The sequence below is a fragment of the Carettochelys insculpta genome, chromosome 3 (genome assembly GCF_033958435.1).
Source record: "Carettochelys insculpta isolate YL-2023 chromosome 3, ASM3395843v1, whole genome shotgun sequence".
NCBI lineage: Eukaryota > Metazoa > Chordata > Testudines > Carettochelyidae > Carettochelys > Carettochelys insculpta.
The window spans coordinates 47,446,248-47,467,812 of NC_134139.1; the positions used below are offsets into that span (position 1 = coordinate 47,446,248).

Sequence of the window (21,565 nt, forward strand, 5' to 3'; positions counted from 1 at the left end):
ATTCCAGGCACATCCCAGTTTCTTGGCACAACCAAACCTTTATGTTCCTTTACATTATGATAAGAAGGAGCTGTATAATCAGTATGGTGGTCCTAGTTCTTACTGATCATGCAGAGGAACTCTTTAAAATATGTGGTAGAAGTAAGGTACTAAAGTCTTATAAAACTTGGCTTAAAATAAATATTAATATGTCAGTTTACTTGTTATATTTTATAGGTGGGGTTACTGGGAATTCAGATGTTGTGGACACATGATTCAGAAGAAGCTCTACGCAATGCAAAAGATGACAGGAAAATCATGCAAGTAACGAATCAGAAGTTTCTGGATATTCTAAATACACTTATCAGCCAGACAACACATGATCTTTCCAGCTTTGACAGAGTGAAATTTGAAACCTTAATTACCATTCATGTGCATCAGAGAGATATTTTTGATGACTTGGTAATGTACAGATTTTGCTTTTTGAAAACTGTATACAGAATAGTAATCCAGTATTTACAATTATTATATAGTGCTTTTATCTGCAGGATTCCAAATTGCATTTGTATGTGTGTTAATATGGAAACATCATCATTATTTTCTCCGAAGTTAAGACTGTATTTAGAATTTTGCTTGTGGTGAGACTTTTGCTTAACTCAGGACTAAAATCCATGTTTTACATCCACTTTAATGATTTGATCTCGTCTCAAAATTTTTATTTTTTAAATGACAGGTTGAACCTTCCTAGTCCCAAACTCTCTTGTCCAGCAACATCTGTAATCAAGCATGATTTTAGTTAGATGTATGACTTCTTATCATGGGTGTGGTCAAGATTCCCATGGTCCCATAAAGATTGTTTCCAGCCCCTAGTCCTGGCTCTCAGCCTTCGGTGCTGTTATGTAGCTGTAACGTACCCCTAAATGTCTTCTTAGAGTCCAATAAGCAGTGGAAGTGTTGTTAATGCTACTGGACAATATTGATCTCCTATCATTCAGCAAATTATTTGATTTGGCACTGGTCAAATCCCAAGGAGCCAGAATAGAGAGGTTCAACATGTATTTGAATCTTATCTTTATTTCCTAGAATACTTAAAATCTTTGGCAAAAGCATGTTTAAAATGCTTCTGTTGGAATTGGGAGTGATGCTCTCACCCTTTTTCCCCCCTCACAGAGCTGGCAGTAGCACAGGAATATTTAAGAGTGGGGATTTTGCAATCCAGCCCCCTTACCACTGAGAGCCCCCCCAATGCTTCTCAAACTGTCATTATAGTCACTGAAAAATTCATATACAACATCTCAATCATTAGGCATCTACACATCCCAAAACAAAAAAAGAAGCAGTCATGATATCACGCTGTACCAAGACAGCATGTCACTACTCCATTTTATCATCCTTATCAGAGAACATCAGATTTCTGTAATAAGACACAATGTATGCTTGGATGTCAGTGAACTCCTTCAATATCAACTTCAAATGCTGCTAAGACTGTCTCTAAGAAGTCACTTGGGCTGGGTCTACACTAGAGGGTTTTGTCGACAGAAGGGACATTCTGTTGACACAACTCAGGGACCATCTACACACTTAAAGCATTCTGTTGACAAAGTCTCAACAGAACTCTGCATTTTCCTCCTCAGTATTATCCCTCAAAAATTTAAGGCATAACAATCTCTGGACAGAGTACTGTCGACAAAAGTGCGGTGCAGACACTTCTGTCGACAGAGAGGACTTCCGGTTGCCGGGCAGCCCTCTTTTCAGAGCCGCCGTTCTGCTTTCTGGCAGCAGATGGCAGTACAGTCTGGCAGTTCTCAGTAAACAGAGCAAGTTGTGTGTAGATGCAATCTGTTAACAGAGGTTCTGTTGAGATTTCCTTGTCGACAGTAACTTCTGTCGACACATGCTTCTAGTGTAGACATAGCCTTGATGTGTATATCAAGAGTTGCCAACAAATCTTGGTATGTCTTTCTCTTCCCTAATCCTTTTGGGGACCATTTTCATCAGGAAGCATGAAACAGTATCTCTATTGACAGATAGTACTGAAAATGATTCAGAAAGGTTACTTCATTTAATTCCAGCTTTTATGAAATACTTAATCGTGGCAAAAGCATATCTGAGAGAGACACACGTTAGTTTACTAGTAACAGAGAGGGAGCCATGCTAGTCTATATACTATCAAAACAAAAAAGCAGTAAAGTGTCTAGATTATAGGTGAGAGGTTTATGAGCAGAGAAGATAATGCACAGTATTTAGCACATTATACTTTGAGAACTTTTTTGAATTCTCTCAGCTGGTGGACAGTTCCACATCAGGTTTGCAAAGGAATTCTCTTAGTACCATTCACAAAGATAGTGGTGACTGATGATGCATAGTTGGATTGGAGAATTTATGTCAACAAATTTACAGTACAGGTTTTGTTTTCTGAAAGAGAGGCTTGACTTCTTATCAGTTCAGGAGCTTGATATGGCTTACTTGTGTGATCTTTCCAGCATGTAACAATGATCAGAGTGTACAAATAAAACATGAGGATAGTACTGTTCATTTTTATGTAAACAGAGAGGAAACAGATCAACAATCTTGTGTAGGAAAGCAGTCCCGTGGAGTTAAGTGTATCTGGCATAACAATGACTGATCATCTTCCAAGCCTAAACACATCATTCTGCAGATCACCTAAGCAAACGTTTTTTGTTTTTTTTTAGAATCATGAATGTTTGTTTAATCAGTAGGTTGATTCATGCATAAGTCTATATGAAAATGAATGGAACAAGAAAGTATTTTGTTCCAAGAGAAGTTATAGTATGGGAAATGAAGGAAATGCTTTCATAAACCCTTGGATTCAGGGCTTCTGTCATCTTAAAGCCCCAAGTTGCCCCATGCAACACTGCTTTCCCGAATTCAGAAATCTCCTAGTTACATTTCTTCTACCAGCCTTAAAAATTGGCCATACATTCAAAGTTGTTTTCATTACCCCTCATAACAAGGAAACTGTCTGGATAGCAGACTTGAAGAATTGGTCTGTCGATGTACAAAGAACATTTTTCCAGTGCAGAAAGTGATTTCCAAGGATGACTTGTAGTGTAAAAGGGAAGCTTTTCCCTTCTGGGTTTGCCAACATAATCTTTCGCAATGAGAGACATGAATCTCTCATATCAATCAGCCTTAACCTCTGGTTTGTCACTCAATTCATTATGTGCTTATATGGGCATCATCTCTGAACATCATCTATCAATTCAAGATTGTCACAGGATGTCTGGCCTCTGTGTATTAGAGCAGGGTGCTTCCAGTTGAGCTAATTGAGGGGATGGGTCTGCATCTGTGGTATAAAGAGTCAAAAGGCAGTTCAGCAAGGGCAGAAGTCGAAAGGGAACCATGGAGTAAAATTCTGCTTAGTGCTGGGAGAATGGACATGCACAGAACTAATGAGAATTTTAAAAAATTTTCAGCCAGTTATACAGATTGGGTGCTGATTGTCAATATCTGTATTTTGTTTGTCCATTGTGTTATGGGTTTGTGTGTTTCTGTTAGAGCTGTGGCAGCTTTACATTAATAATAGGTTTATAATATTGATTCAAATGAATACGACATTTTGTGAGTTTTAAACTTTAAAATATATTCTTTATGCAGTGCAGAAATGTATTCAGTTTTATTCTTACCAAACTTTGAGACAGATGATCATGCAAGTATAGTGAAATGTTCTACCTTTATTATTCTAATGTATCAAAACAAAAAAAAAATACCAGTTCAGTAGCACTTCAAAGACTAACAAAATAATTTATTAGATGATGAGCTTTCGTGGGACAGACCCACTTCTTCAGATCATAGCCTTACCAGAACAGACTCAATATTTAAGGCACAGAGAACCAAAAATAATAATCAAGGTTGAAAAATCAGAAAAATGTTGTCAAGGTGAGCAAATCAGAAAATAGAGGGGCAGAGAGGCGGGGAGGGGGAGTCAAGAATTAGATTAAGCCAAGAATGCGAAAGAGCCCCTATAATGACCTAAAAAATTCCCATCCCAGTTCAAACCATGTGTTAATGTGTCAAATTTGAATATAAAAGAGTTCAGCAGCCAAGTGTTGTGAAAATTCCTCTTCAGTATGATGCAGACTTTCAGGTCATTAAGAGAATGGCCCACTCCATTAAAGTGGTGGCTGACAGGTTTGTGGATCAGGAGCGTTTCTATGTCTGTTTTATGCCCATTAATTCTTTGTCTAAGAGAGTTTGAAGTCTGTCCAATATACAAAGCATCTGGGCATTGTTGGCACATGATGGCATAGATGATGTTAGTTGAGGAACACGAGAATGTGCCTGTGATTCTGTGAATAACCTGGTTAGGTCCAGTGATGGTATCTCCAGAATAGATATGTGGACAAAATTGGCAATGGGCTTTGCTGCAAGGAAAAGTTCCAGGACAGGTGTTCTTGCGGTATAGACTATGGTTGTAGGTAAGAATCCTCATGAGGTTGGGAGGTTGTCTGTAGGAGAGAACAGGCCTATCACCTAGGACCTTCTGGAGTGTGGCATCCTGATTAAAGATAGGTTGTAGGTCTTTAATAATGCGTTGCAGTGGTTTGAGTTGGGGGCTGTAGGTGATGACCAATGGTGTTCTGTTCTTGGCTTTTTTGGGCCTATCTTGGAGCAGGTGGTCTCTGGGTATTCGTCTGCCCCTGTCGATTTGTTTTTCTATTTCTCCTGGTGGGTAATGCAAGTTTATGAATATTTGGTAAAGATCTTGTAGTCTTTGGTCTCTGTCAGCAGGATCAGAGCAAATGGGATTGTACCTAAGGGCTTGACTGTAAACAATGGATCTAGTTGTGTGTGCAGGATGGAAACTAGAAGCTTGTAGGCTATACTTACCTAATGTAAGTAATGTAGTTACTCTTTATATAACACTGGGGCTATATCTATGATACAGTGATTCTTTGAAAGAAGTTCTTCCAGAAGATTTCTTCTGAAAAACTTCTTTCAAAAGAGCACGTCCACACTCATCTTTTGGAAAAAAGGTGCTCTTCCTCATCAGGGAGAGGAAGACAGCTGCCAGAAAACATGCTGCATTCTTCTAATTTAATATAGAAATAATTCATTTTGTTTGTAAACATTCTGTGGGATTTTTTGAAAGAGCCCTGGCTTATTTGAAAAAACTCACCAGTGTAGACATAGCCCCTGGGAGTGTGTACCTATAATTTGTGGTTTATTTTTATTTCTTCTTGTTTAAGGTAAAAATGCATATCAAGTCAGTAACTGATTTTGAATGGCTAAAGCAGAGTAGATTTTATTTTAAGGAAGATGTGGATCAAGTTTGGGTATCCATTACAAATGTTGATTTTATATACCAGAATGAATTTCTGGGATGCACTGATCGTCTGGTTATAACTCCTCTGACTGACAGGTGAGAAACAATGTTTTTCTTGGGGGCAGGAGAGAAACAAATAACTGATTAACACATTGTGGTATTTTTTATATACAGTAAAATTCCTTTAATCCAGCCTCTGATGATTAGGAAATCTTGATGGTCCGACATCTGGCAAAAATAGTTCCATTTACAGAGATAATCTGGCAAAATTTGATGATCTGGCATACAGTAGTCCCGAGTTACACGAGGGATGTGTTCCACTCAACCCTCGGGTCCCTCAAAATTCGCATAAGTCAGGGGGCTTGGGTAGTGGGCTGGGGCTGTGGGAGGAGTACAGCGGGGTTAAGCCTGGGGTGGGTTAGGCTGCAGGGGGGCTGGGAGTGGAGTTGATCTAGGGTGTGCAGGGGTTGGAGCCAGGGTGTGCAGGGGTGGTGAAGCTGGAAACGCATGGAGGTGAAGAAGCAGGAGGAGCATGGGGATAGTGAAGCAGGACGAGCACAGGAGTGGTGAAGTGGTGGGTTGACCATATGGGGCAGAGGGTCGTCTCCTCCCAGCTTCACCAAGCCCCAGGGAGCTGGTGCTTCCCCCCTCCTGGAGCCCCAGGGAAGCGGCAGCCGTGGGCACTCCAGGCCCGGGTCTCTGGGAAAATGTCAGCCATAGGCACTCCCAGCCCTGAGCCCCAGGAAAGTAGCAGCCACAGGTGCTCCAGGCCATGGGCACTCTGGGCCCTGAGCCCTGGGAAAGTGGTGGCAGTGGATAATCCCCGCCTGGAGCCCCAGGGAAGTAGCAGCCATGGGCTCTCCTGGGCCCAAGCCCTGGGAAAGCAGCCACTGCAGGTGCTCCTGGCCCTGAGCCCTGGGAACATGGCAGCTGCTGGCCTGAACCTTGAGAAAGCGGCAGCTGTGGGCGCTCTGGGCTGTGGGCACTCCAGGTTCCGAGCCCCAGGAAAGCGGCAGCAGTGGGCATTCCCTACCTGAAGTCCCTGAGAAGTGGCAACTGCAGGTGCTCCTGGCTCTGAATCCTGGGAAAGCGGAAGCAGCGGGCACTCCCATCCCCCGAGGTCCAAAATACAGGAGAATTTGTCCTTTAAAGAATAAGTAGGGACGCCTTTTTGGTGTTCCAAATACAGGACCGTCCCACCCAATATGGGATGGTTGGTCACCTTATGAAAGTGGAAGGAGCGTGGTGTGGTGAAGATGCAGGAACATGGGAATGAAGAAGCTGGGGATGCTCAGGGGTGATGAAGAAGGTGGGAATGCATGTGCGGTGGTGAGCTGCAGCTGGGTGCGGGGGTGGTAAAGCTGCAAGAGCACGGGGTGGTGACATCCCATAGTCTGGAAAATTTGGTAATGTGGCACCTGTCTGATCCCGGACATGCCGGATTAAAGGAATTTTACTATAATATCTCCTGAGTCATACTCTGGACTGCTGCAAATGTAAAGTGCACATTATGTTCCAAAACATGTAGTAAACATGCACCTGTGTGTTTGAATAGGCATTCACACCTTGCATTCACACCTCTTTTTCATGTAATAAAAGAGAATCTCACTAATCTATACACTTCGTAATTTATACAGAAATCCAGATCTCTTCCCACTTCTCAACAATGATTTAATTAATAGCAGAAATATGTATATATTTATTTATGTGTTTATATTTATATTTTATTATTTAGGAAAAAGTTGTTATATGATGATAACTAGATGGTAGAATTGGTATCTGAGGCTCAAAAAACTCCTGAGTCTGGTTCAACAATTGTGTAAGGTGAGGGGAGACTTGGAAATTTCCTCTTCTTCTTCCTTACTGCTTCCTTATTCAAGGTCAGCAATTTTAATGGCCTCCTTCCAATAGTATGATTGTGCATCTGACTGTCATGCAAAGTGGTCTCAGTGATCCACTGATATCTCATTCATGTACTGAGTCTTTGGCCTCCCCCTTGCTCATCTTCCATCCTTGATCATTGTAAGGATCATATTACCAATATAATTCTTTTTGGTATAGACATATGTCCAATTCCAGTGAAGACCCATGTATCCTAGTCTCACATGCCTACAAATCTGAAGACAAAATACATTTTCCATTGTTAGGCTAGGTGTATGCTTGCCCCCTTCTTCAAAGGGGGCATGGTAATCAGGCTGATGGGAGAGTACTGATGAAGGGCTGTGATGCATAATTCTGCCCCTTGGCAACTTCGAAGCGTCAAACTTCGAAGTGCCAGCGTGCTGTTTATCCCCAGGCACTTCAAAGTGCCTGCGCTACTTTGAAGTGTCTTTACTCCCCAGAAATGCGCTACTTTGAAGTGCCCGCAGCTATATGGTATGCTGGCATTTCTCTGACTACCATGTCCCCTTCGAAACTTGGGGCAAGTGTAGATGTAGCCTTAAAGTTTCCAGTGCTTTTGGTTATGAAGAATACTTTGAAAATGTAAACCAATATGAACTGATTTAAGAATCTCACAGGAACTGAAAGCTTGTTTCTAATTTTTTCTCAAGAATCATAGAAATGGAGGAGTGGAAAGGACTACAGTTGGGTCCTTTGCACAGGGTCAGGACTTATTTTCTGGATCACCCCTGAGTGGTACATGTCTAACATGTTCTTAAAAACCTCTACAGACTGAGATTCCACAACTTTCCTGGGTAATTTGATGCCCAGAATAATTGAACTTACTTAATTAGCATTACAGTATGCATTATTTCCTTCTGTCTAATCTAAATCTTTTGTGCTACTATTTAACCCCATTATTTCTTGTTTTGTCCTCAGTAGATAAGAACAATATTTCATTCTCTACTTGATAACAATCTTTTATGTACTTGAAGACTGTTGTTATGTTTCTTCTCTGTCATCAGTTTGCAGACTAAACAAGTCCATTTTTTTCAATCTTTCATTGTAGTTCATGTTTTCTAGGCCTTAAATAATTTTTATTGCTCTCTTCTGGACTTTTCCAATTTGTCTGCATATTTTCTGAGGCGTGGTGCCTGGAACTGGACACAATACTGAAGCTGAGACCTTATCAATGCTGAACAGAGTAAAAGAATTACTTCCTGTGCATTGCTTATGACTCTCCTACTAATGCATCTCAGAATTATGTTTGCTATTTACTGGAACAATGTTACATTGTTGACTCATTTATTTTGTGATTCACTATAACCCCCAGAGCCTTTTCTTGAGTACTCTTCCCAGGCAGTTATTTCCTATTTTGTATTCATACAGTTGATTCTTCCTTCCTAAGTGTAGTTTGCTTTGTCCCTGTTGAATTCAATCCCATGAATTCTAGCTGGTTTCTGTGCTTGGCCAAGATCATTTTGAATATTAATCTTGTCTTCCAAAGTGCGTTCAACTCCTCTCAGCTTGGTATATGAGCAAACTTTATAAGTGTACTCTCTAAGCCATTATTCAAATCATACATGAAGATACTGAACAGAACCAGGTGCAGGACAGATCGCTGTAGGACCCCACTCAATGTGGCCTTCCACCTTTATTCTGTACCATTCACTCCAAGATTATTAGACTCTTTTCCCAATGACTGACATATGCTCTACTTCTGGTAATTACAGATTGAAATTTTATAATTTTTTATTGTTCTTCCCTGGTACTTTTGCAGCATTGGCATAAGGTGCCTGACCAAAGACAAATACTTATCAAGAAATATATGGAGGTTTTACCAGTATTTTTGGTCTGATTAAGGATTTCGTAGGATGTGGATATATCCATTGGTGATGCATTCATGATCAGCAAATACCCAGCCTTGTTCTGAATCATACTGACCTATTTGCATGCTTGGATTGACTGTCTGGGAATTATCTGTTTGCCTGAGCAGAGACAATAGTTCATTCTTAAGTTGAGCATTGTAAATGGCCTTTTCATAATATTCTTCCACTGGTTCCATCTCGAATAGCAAACTTGATTACCAGCATTATAAAGAGTAAGCAGTAGCAGTGGAAGAGTGATGCTGAGTTGTCTGGCTTTCTCTGTATATGGAGGCTTCTTGTCTTGTCTAATAGCTCATATATGAGGGTGCACTATAAAATCATTTAATTGTTTATGTCCATGTATCGCTGAGTGTGTCTTCTCAAGTCTGTTGTTGTTGTCATATGCCAAAGTTGTGAAGAGACAGAATGTTTAAATAGTATTACAAAACTTGATTCATGCTCATTAGCAAGCATCTGCAAACAGAACTGTGTCTACAACATATCCATGATCTAATTATTAGAGTGCCTGAAACAACTCATTATTGCCTGTGGGAGATATTGTATTAGCCATGGTTGATCAATTTTGGATTCATTTACATTTAACTGGATGATCATGGCACATTGCTTCAAAATCTGATCAGAGTCTTCTGACAAAAGTGAATCCAGTTCAGAGTCCATTCTTTGATTCTTGTTGACTAACATGGCCTTAGATAGGTTTTCTGGTATCACTATATGTTTGCCATTATCTGATATCTCCAGACTATAACTGAATTCTTCTTCCAGTGTTCTCCACCATGTTTGTGACTTGATTTATTTTCAATACCAAGAGAGCCACCACTTTCTCTGACGTGTTCACCACTGATAAAACACGAGTCTTTGAAAACAAATTAGGATAATCAGTTATTCATGCTATCCTATTTTTTTTCTTTCATAAAGGATATACTGTCATCATCTTCACCTTGACAAAACTTCTGGTTTTCTGATGGTCATGTGTAGGCGCTAACAAGATCTGTGATAGTGTGCTTTTGCTGCCATCATCGCCCTTGATGTAACAGCCAATATCTTTCTGTCCAGCTTCTCTTTTACTGTTTTCTGCAGTTTTATTTGACTTGAGGTCTGCTGCTTGTCACAGTGGCTCTTAGGATTTGCTCCCATTCACATATTTGGATACTTCTTGCATAAAATACATGGGCTTTTCCTATATTCGGGTGCAAAATGCTCCCATTCACTTTATTGATTTGCATGGTATATGACCAGCTTCCTCACTTTGGCTATGGCAACACTGTTGTTGCTATTTGTATCCTAATATAGCAACTCTAAGGCTAAACACCATGCTCAAAATAGCAGCACTATTTTGAGCGTGGTATTCTGTTTCCGTTACCCCTCATTGTGAGAGGGATAGTGGAAACTTCAAAATACACACTTATTTCAAACTTCAGTGCCATTTGGACTGCCAACCTCCTGGCACCTGTGTGTGTGTGTGGCGGGGGACTACCCCATACAAATGTGAAGTGCAGAAAAGAAGTTTCTTGCTCTCTCCTGCTACATTCTGTGCAGGGCAGAAGTCTTCATCCTGTGCATGGCTGATGTGCTGCTGTCTGGTCCCCACAGCCAAGCTGTCATGTGGTGTGGTGGAGAGGGAGCTAGCCCACCAGCTGAAATGAGATCCTGGTTCTCCTGATGGCTCCATACTGGAGCTCTCTTTCATGGCTAGATGCAATCATGCTGATCATAAAGAAATGAGTTCAAATTGCTGGGCTTCCTGTTTCCTTCTTTCTGCACACCTGGGGAGCAGGGGAGGTAAAAGCAGACAGAACGTACGCTTTCTGGGTATTGTGGGATACCTCTGGAGACCAATAAAATCACTTTAAACAAGTCCTGTTTCCACACTGGCATTAATTTAAACTTTTATATTTGAACTAGGCATTACACTGCATCGAATGGTTGATGCAAGAATGTCGACCTTAACGCCTGCTAAAAACAGCCTAATGGTGTTCATAGTGAAAACAGTCACATTAAACTCCCTTAAAATCGACTTTATGCTGTAGTATTAGCATAACCTCAGTTCAGGACTGCATTCTGAGTACTTCTGTATCAGATTCCATTGCTCATTCAGTAATCAGAGAGTGAGACTTATGTAAATCATAGGTCATTATAACTTACCATATACAAAAGCTACCAAAAATTGATTTTAAGTTGAGAAATCCATATAGAATCAAATCATTTTTCATGTCAAGCATGACCTCCATTATTAAGTAGTTGGTAGTTGCCATGTTAATCGTTATGCAAATGAGACAATTTTTCATAGCATTCATTGCTGTAATGTAAAAAAGTAATAACCCCAAATTGTGTGAACATGTATTCCTTCTTAGTCAAAAATATTACCTTTACCCATTATTCACCCAGTGCCCTGCTTACTACTGTTTTCATGGAAACAGGGCTATTTCCACACTTAAGAATGCAGAAATGTCCATCACACGTTTATGTAATATGTATGCATGAACATTTTAAAGATGAGAATTTGTTCACCTCAATGGTACTGTAAAGGCTCAAGGACTAACTGACCTGTAAGCTACTTTTAGCCCTTAGTTGTTCAAATGATTTATATTTTCTTTGTCTTAACCCTAGAGTTCATTTTTACTTTCCAGTTCTCACCTACCTGCTTTGGAGGTGGTTCTTTATTCCGTTTTCTTTTCTCTATGGGGAGAGTTCAAGTCAATCAAGCTTAATGGTACTAAATACATAGGAGGTACTGCTAAACAAGAGCAAGCGTGGCAGAATCTGCTCTTCAAAAACTATCAGCTGTGATAATTTATAATACTTTATGTGGGCTAATAATTGCCTCTTTTTTAGATGGTGTATATTGTATCATTATGTAATACCTGTAGACAGTAGGTGAATCAGGTTTAAATTGATTTATGACATTGATATTTAAAGGCTATATATTGCCACTCTCACTCAAGTCTCATCCTGTAGTTAGTGCTACCGTTACTGGGATTGATTCCAAGTAAGATACAATTCAATTGAGGGTTATAGTCCATGCTTATTGCTTTATCATACGCATGCAGATCTTATTTCTCACTTATCATTTACAGATGCTATATAACCTTAGCTCAGGCTTTGGGAATGAACATGGGAGGAGCTCCAGCAGGACCAGCTGGAACTGGTAAAACAGAAACTACAAAAGACATGGGAAAGGCTTTAGGAAAATATGTAGTAGTATTTAATTGTTCTGATCAAATGGACTTCAGAGGCTTGGGTAGGATTTTCAAAGGTAAGTTTTTCAATATTGTATGTATTGAGAAACTAAGTGCAAATTTCTTTCATGTTAAATTATAACAATAAAATAGGATAAAATTGTCACAAGCACTTAACTGCATTTTCAACAGTGACTTAGGCACTTGGGAGTCTTCTAACTTGCTCTAAGTTCCTAAATCACTTTTGAAAATGAGGGTTAGGCTTCTAAGTTATTAGGCTCCTAATTTCTTTTCAGTGTACAGCCCTAAATTGCAGTTTGGGGGCCGCTGCAGTGCACAAAACTCCTGTTTGCTCAGTGCCTGTGGTTTTTGCAGTAGAAGTTCACAACTAACTTGTGACTGGCTCTGAACATAGGTATTGCAGTCTCACTGTGGGCATCCAAACCCAATCTCCTGCCTAAATCCTGGAGTGATTCACAAACCCAGGGGATTCAGGCATTCAGCAGCCTAACTCCCTTGAGGGGCCTAATCCCACAGGGCTTGTATATACTTACAGGAAGATGACGGGCTGGCAGTCAGTCTTCTAGAGTTCAATTTTGCGCATCTCTTGAAGACACGGCAAAATTGACCTCTCTGGGCTCAGCTATCAGTCCCTGTAAAGTTGAGAAATCACTCCTCAGTTCCTTCTTGTGGCTTGTTTAGCTATTGGAATTGTGGCTGAGTACTTGTTGCTGTGCTAGGTCTTCCTCGTTCTCCACTGTATAAGTAGTTTTAAATAGTTATTTAGAATAGCCATTGTTTTCTAATTAGTTAGTGTTAGGCAGTTAGTGAGTAGAGAAGGGTTTCCCATCTTTTCCTGTGCCCCCTCTGGAGATTGGGGCATGAAAGTGTCCTAGGGATTCAGGCAGTGCAGCTTTTACTTGAAGTCTATGTTGATGTGTGACCTCCCTCGCCATGACTCCCGCCTTCATTGTGTGTTTGGGAAAAGCGCCTCAGGCAGATGCCAGATCTGCAGGGGGTTCAGCCCCCAGACTCATAAGAAGTATGATTTTTGGATCTGTCAGCTCTTCACAGAGTTGGCACTTCAAACTCCATATCAAGGCTCTGCACCTGGCTCCTCAGTGCGTAGCAGGCTGCCTTCCACTCTGTGCTTTGCGCTGAACAAGTTGTCCCAGCACCAGCAATCCATGAAGCCTCTGGCATGGCTCTGGTCCCACTCTCTGGTGGATGCCTCCAAGAGGCCCAAGTCTCTCTCATGAACAACTTGTCCTCCAGGAGGCACAATCACTCCTGGCCCTGGGAGCAGTGGAAGAGTTTCACAGAATCGCAGAATCACACAGAATCATAGGGCTGGAAGGTACCTCAGGAGGTCATCTAGTCCAGCCCCCTGCTTCAAGCGGGATCAACCCCCCACTAAGTCATCCCAGACAGGACCTTGTCCAGCCGAGACTTAAAAACCTCGAGGTATGGAGAGTCCACCACCTCTCTAGGCAATGCATTCAAATGCTTCACCACCCTCCTGGTGAAGTAGTTTTTCCTAATATCTAACCTACAGCTCTCCCTCTTCAACTTCAGACCATTACTCCTTGTTCTGCCATCCAACACCACAGAGAACAGTTTCTTACCCTGCTCTTTAGAGCTCCCCTTTCAGGAAGTTGAAGGCTGCTATTAAATCACCTCTAAGTCTTCTCTTCTGTAAACTATACAAGCCCATATCCCTCAGCATATCCTCATAGGTCTTGTGCTCCAGGTCCTTAATCATTTTTGTTGCCCTCCGCTTAACCTGCTCCAGAAAAGCCACATCCTTTTTACACTGGGGCCCAAAACTGGACACAATATTCAAGATGTGGCCTCACCAGCGCCAAATAGAGGGGAATAACTACTTCTCTCGATCTGCTCGAAATGCTCCTCCTAATGCACCCTAGTATGCTGTTAGCCTTCTTAGGTACAAGGGCACACTGTTTACTCATATCCAGCTTTTCATCCACCATAACACCTAGGTCCCTTTCCATTGTCCTGCTGCTGAGCCAGTCAGTCCCTAGCCTGTAACAAAGCTTGGGATTCTTCTGTCCCATGTGCAGGGCTCTACACTTCTCCTTTATTGAACCGCATCAGATTTCTTTTGGCCCAGTCCTCCAATTTATCCAGGTCCCTCTGGATTCTCTCTCTATCCTCAAACGTACCTACCTCTCCCCCTAGTTCTGTGTCATCTGCAGACTTGCTGAGGGCGCAATCCAGTCCCTCATCCAGGTCATTAATAAAGATGTTGAATAACACCAGCCCCAGAACTGAGCCTTGTGGCAATCCGCTTGAAACCGACCACCATCCAGATATTAAGCCATTGACCACTACTCTTTGGGCCTGACCATTTAGCCAGCTTTCTATCCATCTTACAGTCCATGTATCCAATCTATACTTCCTTAACTTATGGGCAAGAATACTGTGGGACACCTGTATCAAAACTTTGCTAAAGTCAAGGTATATCACATCCACTGACTTCCCATGTCCACAGAGCCAGTTACCTTATCATAGAAGTTAATCAGATTGGTGAGGCATGACTTGCCCTTGGTGAATCCACATTGACTACCATTGATCGCTTTCTCTCTTTAAGTGCTTCAAAATAGATTCCTTGAGGATCCCCTCCATGATTTTTCCAGGGACTGAGGTAAGACTGACCAGTCTATAGTTCCCTGGATTGTCTTCCTTTATCTTTAAAGATGGGTGCTACATTTGCCTGTTCCTAATCATCCAGGACCTCTCCCAGTCTCCACGAGTTGTTAAAGATAATAGCCAAAGGCTCTGCAATGACATATGCCAATTCTCTCAGTATCCTTGGATGCATTAAATCCAGACTCATGGATTTGTGTGTCTACATTTTCTAAATAGCTCTTCACCTGTTCTTTCCTTATTGAGGGATGCCCGCCTCCCTCCCATACTGAATTGCCTAGTGCCATAGTCTGGGAGCTGACCTTGTCCATGAAGACTGAGGCATTGAATTCTTCAACCTTTCCTACATCATCTGTCAGCAGGTTACTTCCCTCATCCAGTAACAGCCCCATACCCTCCCTGATAACTCTTTCATTGTTAACATGCTTGTAGAAACCCTTCCTTTAGCCCTTCATCTTCCTGGCTAATTGCAGTTCCAATTGTGCTTTTGCTTTCTTGGTTACTTCCCAGCATTCTTCAACAATATATTTATACTCCTCCTTAGTCATCTGTCCAAGTTTCCACTTCTTATACACATCCTTTTTGAGTTTCAGCTCACCAAGGATTTTCCTGGTAAGCCAAACTGGTTGCATACCATATTTGCTTCCCTTACTGCTCATCAGGATGGTTTGTTCCTGTGCCTTCAATAAGACTGCTTTAAAATACTGACAGTTTTCCTGAACTCCTTTCCCGTTCATATTAGTTTACCAGGGAATCCTGCCCATCAGTTCTCACAGGGAGATGAAGTCTGCTCTTCTGAAATCAAGGGTCTGTATTTTACTGCTCACCTTTCTTCCTTTTGTCTGCATCGTGAAATCTACCATTTCATGATCGCTGCAGCCCAGGTTGCCACCCACTTCTGTTTCTCCTACTAGTGCTTCCCTGTTTGTGAGCAGCAGGTCAAGCAATGCACAGCCCCTGGCCATTTCCTTCAGCGCTTGTACCAGGAGGTTATCTCCAACATTCTCCAAAAACTTCCTGGATTGTCTGGGTGATTAAAGTCTCTCCCATGAGAACCAGAGCCTGTGATTTGGAAATTTCTTAGTTGTCTGAAGAAATGCTTGTCTTCCTCATCTACCTGATCTGGTGGTCTATAGCAGACACCAACGACAGCATGACCTCTGTTGGTTCCACCTCTAAGCTTAACCCAAAGATTCTCAACTGGCTTTTCTCCCTCCATATACTGGAGCTCTGAGCAACCATATTGCTCTCTCGCATACAGCTCCTCCTCCTTTTCTGCCCTGTCTGTCCTTCCTGAACAATTTATACCCTTCCATGACAGTGCTCAATTTAAATGAGTCATCCTAAGTCTCTGTTATTCCTATCACCCCATACCTCTTTGACTGTTCCAGGACCTCTAATTCTTGCTGTTTGTTTCCCCGGCTAACGTACAGAGTAATGAACATATGTATCATATCTAAAAGAAGAGCACTTATGTACAAGATGAGTAATCATTTCTTTTCCTTTTAACTTTATTCTTGGATATGGCTGCAATCTTTGGAAACATTCAACGAGGCAAGCACCCAGTCTGGAAAATTTCAGCTCAAACAGTTAAGGTGTGGTTAAGTTGTAAGCAACTGACAACTGGGTCTTTGTAGCGTCAGCAACATTAATACTAGGTAGTGCTTCTAGCCATGCCTACAATAATCTTGAATTGAATGCTCTAAATGCTTCATATTTAAGATTCTGGTCAGAGTCTTGTAGTTTAATAAAAAATGTTGAGGTACTGCCTTTTTGGAACATCATGACTATCAAAAAGAAAAATTAATGATCTTTTTAGACAAGTACAATAGGAAAACCCATGAGGAATCAAGCAAGAGCTGGAGAGAGAGCATTTTTTTTTTGAGAGGATCTGGGTGTGGAACAAATTTCCACTGATTAGGTAACTGTGAAGCCTTGGCAACTTTAAGAAAAACTGAAAAACTTTCCTTTTCCAAACACCCTTTCTACTGTAGCATGAATGACTTGGACAGCATTGATACCCCCATCTACCCAAACACTGCCAAAAGGAAGAAACACCATTCACAACATAGACACAATCATGTATCCAACACCTGAAAATAACTGATAAACCAAAAATAAAATAAAATAAGGTAAAAGATAAAGTGCCATAGCCAAATTTGAGATTTTTCCTCCAAAAGAAAAAAAAATCAGACTCCAGCAAATTTACTAGGAATTTCACTGCAGGTATTAATTTAATAAGGAAGGTACTTTCATAGTGCAGTGGTAGGCAGCCACATAGAACCCATAAATAGGCAGCATGCAGTTTAAAATATTGCCTTTACAAATCTATTTGTTTTTCATGGTGAAAGTCTGAAATTTGGTATCTGTGCTTACAAAAAGAGAAAGTAGGAGAATAGGAATAGTAGTAGATACTAAGGAGGAGGGAAGCCATATATCTGTAAAAAGGTTTCTGAAATTCTGATCAGAAGAAAGATAAAGAAAGTGTGCCTGGATTATTTTAGAAAGGTAGATTGCACATCTGTAATCCTGATTATGCCTTCCACTTCTTTATTCTAAGTTTTATCATGAGTTGGGTCCTATAAAATTCTCAGTTCACTCTGATCAATTTCACAGCCACAGGATCTTAAAATTGGTCTGTTTCTTGATCTCAGGTGTTTACATTTGGAATTTCACAGTGTTGTAACTGTGGAACCTCTATCCAAAGGGGATTGTATGTGGTCCTATGTGGGGTTGCAGGATTGCCGTACTCACTTCTGGGCTGCCTGCAGAGCTGCATAGTTTTCTGCTGGGAGGGCCCCAAACATGGGATCCTAACTGCTAGTCAGACTCAGAGCAAGTTGTGGATTAATGCATGGTTCCAAGGGGTTTGTGCCCAAAGGCTCTGGACAACTTGAAAAATGGGTGTCTCAGTCCAGGCAGTAGTCATGGCATGGAAGCCCTCGGCCCCAGCAGGCTCTGTGGAAGCTGAAGTTCTGAGTTCAGGTGCCCTGAGTTCTAGCAGGAGCCATGAGGGCTGAAGCTCTAAGTCCAGCAGGAGCTAAGGGCTGGGTGAGCAGAAGTCCTGAGCCGAGGCATCCCAAACCCCAGCTGAAGCCATGGAGGAGAAAATTGGGTGAAAGCCTGCAGTCCAGGCAGGAGCTGTGAGTGGGTGAAAGCCCCAGGGCATCCCCCTGAACCCAGGCAGGAGCCTCATGAGGTGGAGGCCCCCAGTCTTAGCTGTGGTAGCCAGCAGCCCAGGTCTCTGAACTCCAACTGGAGCCTAGGCATCCCACAGCTCTGGCAGAGGCTGCTGGGACGAGGCAGCAGCCTAGAGCCTGGGAACCCAGAGCCTGGGCAGGAATCATAGCAGGGCAAGAGGTGTGTGGAGGGCAGGGGAGCAACAGTAGCAATCCCATAGATCAGCCGAGGAGTTGGGAAGGGAACAGAAGCCCAGGACCTCAAGTGCCTAGAACCCTGGCAGGAATTGCAAGGGTGATGGATGGCAGTGACAACAATCACAGAGCTGGAGTCCTGAGCTCAGGTAAGAGCCAAGGGTGGAGGGGAAGGCAGCAACAGCCCCAGAGCTCAGGCATCCTAAACCAGCTCATGAGCCACAAGGGGAGGAGCACCCCAATCTGGATAAGGGTGGGAGTTGTGGGGGTGGCAGGAGCTGCAGTGTGGAGGGGAGGGGAGCAGCAGCCTGGGGTCATGGTGGAACCTGCTTGTAGCAGAAGGCAAAAATAACACAAGGGAACAAAAAGAGTCATACAACCCTCCCCCCACAAGTGCCATGAGATGGGCAATGATCCAGCAGCTGGAAGATGGTTCATCGAACAAGCCTTGGGGATTAGCAAGCAGCTTATTGCCAGCAGAAGGTGTCATTCCCTGCCTCTCCCCATACTTACTGGCAACAGTGGCAGGAAGTGGAGTGACATGGACACAGCCTGATCTGCTTTCCAGCTTTGTCACTTGGGGAAGGGATGAAACTGCCCCTGCGCTCACCAGTGGTGAGAAGAACAACATCATGGCTGGGAGTTGGGGGAGCAGAGCCTGTAAATATGGAGGGGGGCAACCCTTGCTGCCAGTGTGAGGTCTCTGCTAGTCCCATTGGCTGTGTCACTCGGGAGGGGTTTTGTGAAAAGAGAAGGCAGAGGCAAAAAGAGCTGGATCCTGGGTTGGAGTAGGATCAGGGTGAAGTGGGATGGGGGCAGGAAGAAGTGAGGAGGTTCAGTGACTCCTTTCACAGACTAGGGATAGCATGGGGAGGAGTCACATGGGATGCAGTCATGTGGCCAGTGACCCCTTGTGTCCCTCCCCACTAGTCACTACTGGCAACAGCAGCCACTAGCCTGGGTGTCCCCTGATACACAGGAACCTGAAGGTGAGCTCTGGGGCACAGAAGTGACCTAGCTTCTGCACCACCGGTGAAGGTGGGTCTGATCTTTCTTCAGTAACAGCCTAGCAGGGGAAGAAGACCTGTCCCTTTCAGCCCAGCTGATTTTGGGAAGTTCAGATTTCAGAGGGCAGGGCTAATGTTGTATTTGGTGACATGTTTTTCATGACCATGACATTGGTAGGGCCCTCATCATGAGTCTTGTGCTTGTGTTCTATTTAATGCACCAGCTATTGGAAACAAGTGATAAGATAAGAATCTTAGCTTAATTATTTTTTTTAAAAAGTACATTTCTAGAACTCATGGCTGCAGAGGAAAGCTTAACAGTATGACACAGGTGCTTTCTGAAGACTCAGAAACATAAGGCAGATTTAAAGAACCAATATCTGTATTATTTTTTACACTGAGGGTGTGTCTACACTTTCATTCCTTTTTCGAAAGAGATATGCAAATGAGGTGAATTGAAAATGCAAACGAGGTATAAATTTGGCACCTCATTTGCATATTCCAATTTCAAAAGACCTTCTTTCTAAAGAAGAAAGCCAGTGTAGATGCTGCTCTTTCGAAAGTAAACCCATCTTTGAAAGAATCCTTCTTCCCTTCTTTAATGGGAAGAAGGATTCTTTCGAAGATGGGGTTTACTTTCGAAAGAGCAGTGTCTACACTGGCTTTCTTCTTTCGAAAGAAGCTCTTTTGAAATTAGAATATGCAAATGAGGTGCCAACTATGCAAACTTATATCTTATTTGCCTTTTCAATTCCTCGCATTTACATACCTTTTTCAAAAGAGGAATGTAAGTGTAAACACACCCTGAGTGTAATCTTCATAGAGAGTTATGGGTCCTCCTGTAGGAAAACCTGTATCCAAGACTTGGTGATTCCCTGAAGAATTTTAAAAAATTTATTCTGATTGTGTTTCTCTGTTAAATTTTTTGTATATTGAACTGCCTTCTATATTTAGAGGAAGAGATTTGCAGCTTAGGCTTATCTGGGGAATCATTTCCAGGAACCCTGTCATCAGCCAAATTTTCTTTTTTCCCATTGTAGGTCTTGCACAGTCTGGTTCCTGGGGATGCTTTGATGAATTTAACAGAATTGAATTACCTGTTTTATCAGTTGCAGCGCAACAAATTTATATCATTTTAACAGCAAGGAAAGAAAGGAAAAAACAGTTTATTTTTTCTGATGGAGATTGTGTAGATTTAAATCCAGAGTTTGGAATTTTTCTTACAATGGTAACTATATAAATGGAAGAGTGTAGTTTGTTAATCCTTCATAAGAGGAGATAAATTACAAAAATTACTAGCATAGTAACTTGGAAACAATTCATGTTAATTACATTGTGGTATCTACTTAGTAATCATTTTGCAAATAAGTGCAATAACTCACCACCATACTCTGGAAATTTGTTTTTTTTTGTTTCTTCAAAACAAAGCTGAAAGATACTGGATACACTCATATCGGAGCAGACTTCATCCTGAAATGCCCTGCAGCCAGCTCCTGGACTATTGGTTGCATGAAACATGCCCTGGGATGCTCCTGTTGTTAAGTCCTCATCACTGACTGTTAGTGGTAGGATAGAGAATACTTCTTCTAAATCATAAGCACAGGTCTCGCCAATAAAAACGGCAGAGTTTGCCCCCTTCCTCCTCAGTCAAGGGTAGTATAAGGTCTGCATTAGATCATTCAAACACTCATAAAAACTCCAGTTGCTGTACATCAATATTAGCCATTAGTCTCTGTCACAAGCTACACAGATTTCAGTATTGACGCCGGAGCTCACTCTACATAAGCTGTATGCCGTGCCCCATGTGGTATTTATATGCAGTGAATTGAAAAATACAATTTCTTTTTATTTTTTTTACAGTGCAAATATTTGTAATAACAATAGCATAAAGTAAGCACTGCATGCTTTGTATTCTGTGTTGCAATTGAAAACAATATATTTGAAGATGTAAAAAAAAAGACTAAATACAGTAAATTTCAGTTGGCATTTGATTATTGCTTAATGGTGCAATTAAAATGACAATTAATCATACCTATTTTAATCTTGTGGCTAAATGTGATTTTTAAATAGTTGCACAGCTCTAATTTAGATGAATGTGTTGCTTGATTGAGCATAGTTATAGCACCACAATTTAGTACTGTACCTTCTGGAAAGCAGAAAAATAAACAGAAACATGTAAGTTTCTAATGCTTTCAGCTTCTGTTTTTGAAAATTAAATTTCTCTAAACAAGTGAAAACACTTCTGTTTTTGGCAACTTAAATGGCCATTTTTCAATTATCCCAATGGAAAAATAAACATTTTATT

General features: G+C 41.6%; 1 protein-coding gene across 1 annotated transcript in view; it reads left to right on the forward strand.

Moving 5' to 3' along the window:
- DNAH8 (dynein axonemal heavy chain 8) overlaps positions 1–21,565 on the forward strand; it is a 548,480-nt gene that overhangs the window by 300,742 nt on the left and 226,173 nt on the right. Inside the window, exons 42-45 of the mRNA XM_074989796.1 lie at positions 217–441; positions 5,190–5,362; positions 12,111–12,289; positions 20,301–20,488. Of these exons, the coding sequence (XP_074845897.1) occupies positions 217–441; positions 5,190–5,362; positions 12,111–12,289; positions 20,301–20,488 (765 nt within the window). The remainder of the gene's footprint in view (positions 1–216; positions 442–5,189; positions 5,363–12,110; positions 12,290–20,300; positions 20,489–21,565) is intronic.